The 11,714-nt window shown below is 41.2% G+C and overlaps 1 protein-coding gene across 1 annotated transcript in view; it reads right to left on the bottom strand.

Annotated features, from left to right (window-relative positions):
* Positions 1–2,120: 2,120 nt before the first annotated feature.
* The window catches only part of LOC306873143 (storkhead-box protein 2-like), a 66,038-nt gene continuing 56,444 nt past the window's right edge, over positions 2,121–11,714 (bottom strand). The window contains exons 3-4 of the mRNA XM_079422215.1: positions 8,793–11,295; positions 2,121–5,826 (exon numbers count right to left, since the gene is read on the bottom strand). Of these exons, the coding sequence (XP_079278341.1) occupies positions 5,625–5,826; positions 8,793–11,295 (2,705 nt within the window). The 3' untranslated portion in view covers positions 2,121–5,624. The remainder of the gene's footprint in view (positions 5,827–8,792; positions 11,296–11,714) is intronic.

Here is an 11,714-nt window from a genome sequence, read left to right as displayed (position 1 = left end):
AATAAAGACGTGCTTCTAATGCTAAATAAGTTTGTCACCTTTTCTGTAATGGCTCTCGGTTGCCCAGTACCATTCTACAATTGAAGGCTGTCTCACATTTGATTCTTCTTGTGGTGTGGAAAATTGTTCATCTCAGTAAAATCAAGTCTGTATGATGAATCTGTATCATTTACTTTTCAGGCACCTTTCAGATATCTGTGAGGAGTAACTATCCATTATATTGCATGCAATACGTTTAATAAAGGATACCACAGTTTTGAAATTTTTTATTTTCATAATTTACATTAGAAAAAGTGGGGTTAATGATATATTATTCCCTAGACAGAATATTTATGTCCTGTCCCATCTGAACCTCAGGCCATTGTGACAACATAATCACAGTTAGATTTATCCATTTAACCAGGTTAAAATTTGAATAATTGAAAATAGGGTCAATCATTTCTCCTTTATCCATTTTCCCCATCATGCCACTTTAAACGTCACTTCATCTGACCATTTTGAATAATGTCTGTGGTATTCAGGTTCTGCTTGTTGATATTTGTTAAATCTAGCAGTTTATATGTATTCAATTCAGCACATTTACGCATGTGAATCTGTGATCTAATGTCTATTCCGTAAGATGTTTTACGCTGTTCAGCCACTAGATGGTGGCAAGATACAGCCTACAGTAAAACAGTTACACTCACCCTGGTCACTTGGTACACCTTGCTAGTGATGGGTTGGACCCCCTTTTGCCTTCAGAACTGCCTTCTTCATAGCATAGATTCAACAAGGAGACATTCCTCAGAGATTCTGGTCCATATTGACATGATAGCATCACACAGCTGTTGCAGATTTGTCGGCTGCACATCCATGATGTGACTCTACTGTGGCACCACATCCCAAAGGTTCTCTACTGGATTGAGATCTAATGACTGTGCCATTTGAGTATAATCAGCTCATTGTCACTCATCATTGTTTGAGATTATTTTAGGCTTTGTGACATGGCACATTGTCCTACTGGAAGTAGGTATACTATGGGATTTAAATTATTGTCAACTGGTACTAAGGGCCCAAAGTGTTTCAAGAAAATATCCCCAACACCATTACACCACCAGCAGCAGCCTGAACCATTGATACATGGCAGGATGGATCCATGCTTCAATGTTGATCACGCTAAATTATGACCCTACCATCCAAATGTAGCACACAGAAATCAAGACTCAGCAGTCCAGGTAACATTTCTCCAATCTTGGGTGAGCCCATGTGAATTGTAGCTTCAGTTTCCAGAAGTGGCACCTGGTATGGTCATCTGCTGCTTCATGGTTCGACACATTGTGTGTTCAGATGTGCTCTTCTGCATACCTCCGTTGTATCGAGTGATTGAGTTACTGTTGCCTTTCTGTGGGCTCAAACCTGTCTGGCCATTCTCCTCTGACCTCTGGCATCAACAAAGCATTTTTGCCCCCAAAACATGCCTGTCAGTGGATATTTTCTCTTTTCCTGACCATTCTCTGTAAACCTAGAAATGGTTGTGCATGAAAATCCCAGTCAATTGTCAGTTTCTGAAATACTCAGACCAGTCCACCTAGCACCAGCAACCATGCCACGTTCAAAGTTGTTTAAATAACCTTTCTGAACTCCAGCAGATCGTCTCTTGACCATGTCTACATGACAAAATGCCAGTAGTTGCTGCCATGTGATTGGCTGATTATATACAGATGTACCTAACTTGGCTGGTGAGTATATGAAGTTGATCCATGAAGCCTTGAAATTTCAGCTATTTTTCATTAATCATATTCCATTATTCTGATTATGATTCAAAGACTAATTTGTTACATTTAGACTAATATAATCTTACACTAGAAATGGAATGCATCAAGTACAAGTGATTACACGCAATGAAATAAAAAATACAAAAATGTCTTTCATGCCCTTCTCACATAATCGTTTCAATAATTCAGTTTTTCATTTGGCATGCCAACTGTATAAATGATTACAGAAATGTAATGTGCTGTTTCGGTAATATTAATCAACCAGCATCATGAGGTAGAAGCGTCATCCAAAATACTTACAGCTAATGGTATAACTTTAAGACATTGCACTGAAAGGTTTCAAGACACAAGACATTTAAAACATATAACCAAACATGTTATTTTATTGTCTGAAAAAGTAACACAATCTCCCAACTGGGTTATCACATACACTACCACAACGATGAAACACCATTACTACACAAATAAGGACTTCTTTTCAAATATTATAGACATTACAAAAAGATCCCTCATATCTTTCAGTTTTGTTTTGAAGTTATACTAAGCATGGCAGATTGATTTCATTTACAGTATGATACTGTACACTGTCACCATTTAGAAACAATGTTGTCTGACGTGGTTCTAAAATCCATAATGTTAAGGGAAGACATTTCATGGTCATTTTTATTTCATATGAAATATTTTACAATATAAACAAAGCATCCGTCTTGGATGGACTTAACAGCAACCAGAGGCCAGGCATTTCAGTGCAAACATGTTTTTTTTACAAGGCAGTCTTGGCTGCATTACTCCCTTTTATCTATCAAAAACTAAAGGGAAAAAAAAGAAAAAGAAAATGATTACCAGATGAAGGAGGGGGTTCAAATCACAAAATGTGACAGATATCCAAAATGCATCCTCTGACAGAGCCTTGGTAAGTAAAGGAGGCCATGTGTTTGTATTAATGTCCAACAAAAAACATTCAAAAGTGATTACGTTCCGCAGAGGTATAGTCATTACTGAACTGAAATATACTTCTGGACTTAAATCGTTGTTTTAAGTAAAGCTCTGTTGCAATGATTTGAGAAAGTAACTATTTATAGAGCAGATGTTATGAAGTGCCCGCTCTGTCTAATGTTGCTCTCTGATGTACATCTATGATGTCTAGCAATGACATAAAATTACCATTTAATATATGAGGCTTGTATCTTTCCACAATCTTCATCCCACCTCCAACTACAGGGTCTAAGAGGCTGTTTGGACCCTAAACACTGACCTCTCAAACATAAGGTGGGAAATTGAAACAATACTATTGTAATCAGCATTGCCAAAAAGCAGAAGGCAGGTAAACTGTTTTTGATTCAGGCTGAACTCCTAAAATATATGTTGAGGTGCTTATTTATAATATAGAATGTAGTCCCTTGATTTCCATCTAGATGCATTTTTAACAAACTGGAGGTATGGTTACTCACTGGGCTTGAAATAACAAAGCAGATAAACAAATATTTGTGTTAAGGGAACAGCAGAGAACTGAAAATGGCTTCTTACACAAATTGAAGGGAAAACATATAATTGGTTCTGTTGATGTGGTGTTGGACAGATTTATACACAACTTGCAAATAAGTAAAAGACACTTCTGTCAAAAACTGAGAAAAATCGAGTTGAAACTACAGCACTTAATACTGATTATTTTAGAATAAGTCCTCTTAGTTACAATGTCCGCCGCTCCTTGTCAACATTCACAGAGAAGAGGCTGATAGCGCTGTGTTCCACAGGCAAAGACTCCAAATCTGTACACGTCCCTACCTTGTTGTTACACAGGTGGTGGAGGTAGCTAGTTATGTGCATGTATGGGGGGTTTAGGGTAGTTTGCATGGCTGATTGCAGGTGTGTGTATGTGTGGATAATAGTCGAGCGAGAGGGAGTGAGCTGAAAGTGATTCAAACACAGCAAGTCCCACTGGAGGATATCCACCTGAACACTCATCGTAAAGCAACAAAACTGTGGAGGGTATGTACAAAGAAAGAAATAAAAGATAAAAAGGGAGGATCACCACATAATAGCACCAATGGATGCGACATGAGCTCTGCTCTCTTTCCCAAATATCACCCAGTCACTGCCAGAAGGGACACAACCATTGATTCTGGTGCATTCTTGAGATGGCACGCCAAACATAAAGGCATAGTCCAAATGTTCAAAGCAAGTATTTTAATGTTTAATTTAATCTTTGAAATGAGCCTTTACTCATGGATCTGAGACTTATTGTATATTCCACACGGCAGGTCAAAACCTGATGTAATCTATTCAACTGTGACATTTGAAAGGAATGATAAATAACAGCGAAGCAAATTATTTGTACATACTTTCATTGAATGAGTTGTCTCAACCTAAAAGATGCATTTATTGAAATCATGAAAAGATTAAGAAGATTGTGAATATACATATCATGTGTTGGCAGGGGCAGAATTTTTAGCCATATCATCTGTCGACTATATTTTCCATTGAGGTCAGGGACATGATTTGAGTAACAGCTCAATTCCCAAGGAAAACAACAAAACAAAAAAGGTCGAAAATAAACACCATAGTGGTCTGGGTTCAACTCAAGTAAGAAAATCTTAAAAAATAAAGGTTTTATCAGAGCAGCAAAAGGGCCTAGTCTCTGAATCCCGCTGGCCCAAAGGAAGAGAACTGTATGACCTTTCCTTGGAGTGTTTTGGACGCAACACCCGTGTTCCCAACATCCTCCTTCTTTCGTGACAACAAATAAAGCCATCAAGCTACACAGAAGACAAGCATGTTTCCAAACCAACAATGACGTCCACAAGTGTCCTGGTTCATGAGACTAGGTATCAGATTCACACCGGCGTAAAACACACACCTGTTTTTATTTCAAAAGGGAATAACAATAAAAATAATTTACATCTGAATTAAACTGAGACGAAATGCAATTGAAATAATTAATATTTTTTGTCTACAGAGAGTGTTTTATTCCCTTAAGAAACAAAGATTGGTGAAACGATCCACAGAAACATGATTACAGACTGAGCAATGTTTTTACCTCTTCTTAGGAGAGTTAACTATTCATGACCTGAGATTAAATATGAACTTTAATGAAACAGGTAAATCCATTACGTAGTGTAAAGGTGTATACAAAGTAATTGTATGCACAATAAGTTTGGGTAGTAAAAAAAAAAAAAAAAAATCAATAGTCCTTTTCCAAAAAAAAACAAAAAAACTTTAATTTCAGACGAGATCATTTTTTCCACTAATTCAGTCTATGTATTGTTTTATTAAGCATGTGAGTATGATTCTTATTGTGTCACCAATGTAGCTAACAGTGTCATGACAAATATATTTATTTTTAGGAATATTATACAACTTTATGAACCATGAATTTAATGTTGCTCAGATTAGAGCTTTTATGCCTCATTTTTTAATTTGTACTGCATACCAATATCACAAATCTGTAATATTTTTGACCTGCACATCAGCATCTATTTCTTAATGCGTGCAAACTTAATCCATTGGTTGGATGATCTCTAATCTGTGACTGACAAAAATACTCTTGAAAACAAAACATTGTTAAATTACCAGTTACTTCAAGCCTATTTTGAAAATAACGGTTGAATCCGACTGGAGAATTTCCTGATTAATTGCTTGTTAAGGTAAATCCTATGATGAGAAATTTCCTTTTCCATGTTTTTCCCTTTTTTTTTTTTTTTTGCAGTGACCATTTATGCTGTGGGAACAGTCTCTGGAAGCCATGCCTGTGGGTTTAACAGTCCCCATGTAGTCGAGGTGCTTGATGGAGGGAGTCACCCAACCTCCTGCACTTAGGCACCCCAACATTGCAGATCACCCTGACACTATGTCAACCCAGATGGGCCCATGTCAGACGCTGGTGATGGAGGCAAGGCAGTTAGGGGATTTCTGCAGTTTCTCAGGTTGCGTGGTAGGGGGCTCTGGGATTGCACGGAAGCTGAACGGGGGGCCGATGCTGGTGGTTCCCATGTGGCCTGGACTTAGAGCCAGATTCTGTCGCCGGTTACTCTCCACAATGCTCGAGGTGTTGGACGCCAGGCTTTCCCGTGTGCTGAGAAAGTGGTGGAGGTGGGAAAATGACCAGAGAAGAAGAGACAGAAAGAACAAGAGTAGAGTTTAAGACAAGATAACTGATTAATTGTTTTGAGGCATGAGAAAAATGTAAACCATCGCACAAGGCCTCAGAGAAAACACACAACCACACCCTTACCTATGGTTTCACTCTAGTTTGCAGGATTTTTTAGCTGTATAGAAACAGTGCACTCCTCTATGACAGTATAACAACAATAATATGTTCAAGCAACTATACCAAAAGCACTGACAGCCAACCATAAGAAAGAGGATATATTTTAGGGAGAAAAGATTTAAAGGAATAAAGAAATAGTTTGACAAAATATTAAAGGGGTCATTGGATGCCCATTTTCCACAAGTTGATATGATTCTTTAGGGACTTGAACATAGTTTGGTTAAAATTTCTCAATGGTAGCGTAAAACAACACCGTTTTTACCCAGTCAAAACAGCTCTGTCTACAGCAAGCCAATTTATTGCATGTCGCTTTAAATGCAAATAAGCTCTATTCACCCCGCCCCTCTCTTCCGAGCCGCTCTCTGAGAGATGGTTAACTTTAGCTGCATTCATCGTGAAACTTGCTGACTAGCACATTATTAGGAAAGGCGATTTGCAAAGATTCATTAAAAAAACCTTACACTCACTTCTTCTGGAGGTGAAGCTGGATCACGAATGATTCGCGCGATTTAGGTAGATTTAGGTAGATCGGGGGCACATTCCTTTTAGAAACAAATGTAATCCACTGCGTCTTCATTGGCTCAGATGACGGGAGTAAATGACGACTGCTATGTTCATTATTACATCCAACAACAAAACACCTCAATTTCTATGGAGACATTCTTGTCTACATCTGCTCCGTCAGTGAAACAATGGCGGACTGTGTGACGTCACACAGACAGGCATCTGAGATCGGCTCGATTTGAGAAAGGGGAAATGATTTAACGAGATTTTTTTTAAAAATACTGGGTGGATCTTTATCATTAAAGGGTGGTTATGCACACACACTGCCAACAAACATTTCAGTTCTAACAACTTGTAAAAGTGACCCCTTTAAACCATCAAACTCATGTTCTATGGCTGTATTCCACAATGTTTCCACAGAAATCAAAAGGAGAAATTTTGAAGGCGTTTTCCCTGTCTTTGTCCATGAAATTACAATGAGCAAATACTGAAGCTTACACAATTCAAAATGGACACAAAAGCACCATAAATGTATTATAGGTCCATGTATTAAATCTTTATTCACTGAAAACCTTCACATACTGTAGCTCTCCGTAGTGCATTCATGTAGAATTAGTAAATGTGTTCACAAGTATTTAGTGATGCTTTTATTGTGATTTTGTTTCTTGTGTTTTCTACAGCTTGAAGCTTTCATTGTAATTCACTGTAGTTATATGGGGCAGAAAAGTCATTAAAATACCTTTTTTTGCATGTGCCATGGAAGAAAGTTAGCCATACAAGTTTGGAATGACACAAGATTAAGTAAACAATGATATTTTTATGGAAAACTATTGCTTTAAGATTAAACTGAGATATTATGTATTTAACATCAGTACTGCACAGAGAAACATGCAGGGTTTTCTTTTCTTTTCTTTTGCATATCCCACTTTGTGTAATTGCATTACTACATCACATCAATCACAAACGAAATTATGTCTATGCACAAGAGCTATGCTGGTGTTTTTCCAGGAGATGTGAAATGACATCATCGCTAATGTGATGAGTCATCCAGAAAATAGTGAATGATTTTGCGTGTGTGTGTGTTTGTGTGTGTGTGTGTGTGTGTGTGTGTGTGTTTGTGTGTGGTTGTGCATGTAGGGACTGCTGGGGGTCTTAAAATTAGAGATGTGTGGCAGTTTGTCTTGTAGGTTTTTAGCTCTATCTATGACTGGGCCACAACTACCATTTATGGCCTATTACTATTACCATCAGTACACGATTGTAGAAAGGACAGTAAAGTGCAATGCATTACACAAATTTTCAAAACATTACAAACATAAGGATTTCAATTCAATACAAAAAAAAGAAAAATAACTTATTCATCAGTTGATGAGTTGTATTGATAAAATATATTTTTGGTACTTACATACATTGTTAAATTACAATGCAAAAATCAATTTAGAAAGGTTTCTGTGGGATTTTCAGTATAAAGCTTGGTTTTGACAAACTGACATATCAGTCAGAGAACCAGGTCATTATTATGTCAAAATTACTAGAGCCTTTTTTGTTAAGTATCAGACATTTCCCTCAAACTTTAAATACAGCACAATGTAATGTGTAATTCAAAATACGTGTAAAACACCTGAGAAAAATCTATCAAGAAAATTCTTTCATATTAACATAGTACATTTGCCTGTATTTGTATGGAGTTTTCTTAGAGTGTATTGTAAGGAGTAGAGGCAGCACATGTGCAGAACATGTAGGCTCTCTCAGTTATACTACCCCTGCCATATCCCTCTGAATGAGTCATACAGACACAAGGGGTTTATTTTTAGCAGCTGAAAAAAGTCCTCACCCTTTCACTCATAAAGGGCTTCTGCTAACACATACACAGCCCTGGGAAACCCACTTAAAGGTTGTCTGTGCTAGTTTGTGGTCTTGGCAAAGAAGAGGGGGAAAACCATGCCATACATCACAGTATAAGATGGAATAAATTGTATGGGCCCTATGGCAACTATGTGCTTCAAACCAAACATCACAAATTGTAATAAAACACACATATAAAAAATAACCTATGGAAAACAATATTTCATTTTGTGGGATGTCAGAGTAGTAGTGTGGATTCTAGCATATTAGCAATTTATGTTTTCTGGTGAGCATAATGTTATATTTTATTTCCTCAATTAATGTAATCTTATGTCTTTGGTAATAAGAATAAAAAAAAGACAAATTGCAGTTAATTGATGCATTGAAGACTAGCACCTTCTGTCTATGAAGTGAGTACTTACCGAGGGGAGTTAAACCCACTGTCTACAGTCACACTACTGCTGTCCATGCTGTCCAGCCGGGCCGAGTGAGCCGACTTCTGGCTGTTATTATTCTCGCTCTCCTTAGGGCTAAGAAGAGTCAAGTTGTTCTCAAACTTCCGCTGTAAATCTCGCTCTTTCTCCCGTTCTAGCAACCACTGCATGGTCCCGCCGCCTCCTCCACCGTCTCCGGCCCCTGCCCGCCCCTTTGCTTCTGTCGGGGTGGCCTCTTTACGGGAGGCCTCCTCTGCCTCCTCCTCATCGTCATCATCTGACACGTTGTAATAGTCAAAAGCAGCTTCAGATGTGGAGGGAGCACCCTGTTCTGTGCCTGTAGGTGCCGGGGCAGAAGCAGACAAAGGGGTGGAGTTAGGTGGCTGTTGTGTCTCCAGAGTGTCAAGGACCTCGGATGATTTCATGTGCGGAGTCTTACGCAAAGTGCCTGACTTTGAGTAGCCACTGTCCACATAGCTCACAGTCAAAACATTGTGTGGCGGTTTGAACAAAGTGTCCTTACTAAAAATCTCTTTCCTCTTGTCCACCCCACCACCAGTGCTACCGCCACCTCCCCCGCCCCCTGGGTCAGTGTTGTGTTGGTGCTGTATCAAACGTCCATTGGGCATAGGCTCAGGTGTCTGGCTCGGTGTGGGTTTGCCAGAACCATTGTGCCCCTTGGTGGAGGAGTCCTCCTTGTAGTCCAAGGGGTGAGGAGAGGTGAGGTGCGGCGTCTGCCGGTCAGCTGGAGAGCCCTTGCGGATTCCGTCAGATGGGGTTAAAGTGTCATGGTCAGATTTGCTCAGAGGCAGCGGGGCAGTAAGGATTGTTTCATTCGATGTATTGCACTGGAAGTAGTCATCAGCCAAAGGCTTCGGTGACAGGGCCTTCAGGTCACTATAGGCTGGGAGGCTGTCCCTGCTCTTGTTCCGTTCTAGAGGGCTGCAGAGCCTCGAGTCATCCAGACTCAATTTGCCCATATCGGGTACAGACATTTCAGAGCTGAACTTGGCAGCAGAAAACATGATGCATGAGAAGTGCGGGGTCTTCTGAGAGGAGGCCCTCAGCGTCCCATCATCGGTATAGTAGCGGCTTCTGTCATCAGGACTGTGGTCGTAATCCTCAGCCGTGCCAAGTGTGGAGCTCCCACCTCCCAGCGGGCCCTTGGAGTTGTCCATAGAACGCGATCGCTCTTTCGCCTTGTCGGGCCGCTCATTGCGTGATTTACGGTCCTGAGTGTGGCTGTGGCTCCGGTGCACTCTAGATTGTGATGTCCCACGTGAAGGCTCAGGGAAAGGCATCTCTGTCCGCCTCTTTGCAAGCTCCCCCGAAACATCCCACTCTGGGGTGACAGGAAAGTGTGACTCAGCAATGTTGGGGTTGCTGTGGACAAGGTAGGCACCACCACTTCTGCGTTCCACTGTGTACATTCCCTCTCTTGGCGAGCGTACCAGAGAGTGACTGAAAAAACGGTAGTCCCTCTCCAGGCTGACTGCTGGTAGGTCCAGATTGGAGCCCTCAGAGGGGTCTCCCCGAGAAGCCCGCGTCTTGCTGTGCGAACGCGACTTCCCATGCGGCACGCGCCGGTGGCCTCGGCTGCGGCGACTGCGAGCACTGTGCTGTGCGGAGGAGCTGGCCTTGCAGCGCTGAGCTCGTTCCTCTTCCAGCCGCTTCATGACAGCTGTGTGACGGGCCACGTTCTCCACCGTCAGGTCTGGGTTGATGCGACGTATGATCTCCATCTCCACCTCACGAGGGATCACTGCAGCAGACGGTGTGTCCTCGTCCCTCAAGGGCCACTCCTCTGGAGGGAACTGTGCTGAAAAGGTGGCCAGCTGTTTGGTCTTGTCCTTCTTCAAGCTCAAGCGGAACAGCTTCAACCCAAACTTCTTGGACTGCCTCTCACTGCTGCCCCCACCGCTGCTCTCCTTCTTTTTGGTCAGTGTGTCTGTTTTGTAAGAGAAGGTGGCGGTCATGCTCTTGCTCTTGTCGGTGGGGTCAGAAGGGTGCTGAATGGCAGGTGGTTGGGGTGGGGGCTGTAGGTATGAAGGGGGATCTCCTTTGGGTTCTTTTGGGGATTTTCTTTGAACTGTAGAGGTATGAATGCTGGGCACCTCATCGCGGTAGGTGTTATAGGAGTCGCAGTGGTTCTTAGGGTTAGGCCTTTCTCGTACGCAGCCAGAGGTGGAGGGAGTGATGGTTCCAGATTGTGGCGATGTGCATTGCTGTTGGGGTGGTGGCTGCTGCTGTTGTTGTTGTTGCTGCTGCTGCTGCTGCTGTTGTTGTTGTTGTTGTTGCTGCTGCTGCTGTCGCTCTGGATGCCGCTCGTCCAGGTGGTACCACTTGCTGTTGGTGCGGATGAGGGAGGGGGTGATGAAGTATGTCTGTGGAGTAACAATGAAGTAACCTTCTGGTGTGGGGTAGATCTTTCTCTCCCGTACCAACATGTTCAGCGTGTGCCGCAGGATCTCTGGACTTGGAGTGGGTACACCTGAAGAGAATACAACCGCATGTAAATTTCATAATCATTTTCACAGTGCTAATGAAAGTGCTGACACAAACTTTTTGGCTAACATTTGTGATATGATAGTAATAAATCTTCAATCATCAATTCCAATTAATATTTTAAAGGAAAAGCTCAACAGGCAAACACTTAAGATGTGAAAAATAGAGTGCAAAGGGGGAAAAAAGGGTGGAGGGGGGAGTAGCAGATTAGTGGGTTCATGTTGATGTCAGCATTATCCAGAACTGCTCTGACATGCCAAAAGTAGGATTAACCGTGAGTAGGTGTGATCACACAAATAACTACAAAAAGCCAATCAAAAGAAGAGCATTGGTTGCTGATTTATGTCACCACCAATCACAACACACTAGTCATTACCTCATCTTTCATCATCACATCTTTAAGGA

Source organism: Barbus barbus (genome assembly GCF_936440315.1).
Source record: "Barbus barbus genome assembly, chromosome: 7".
In the NCBI taxonomy this organism is placed as follows: Eukaryota; Metazoa; Chordata; class Actinopteri; order Cypriniformes; family Cyprinidae; genus Barbus; species Barbus barbus.
The sequence above is the reverse complement of the archived record's forward strand: the minus strand, read 5'-3'. Positions and strand labels throughout refer to the sequence as shown.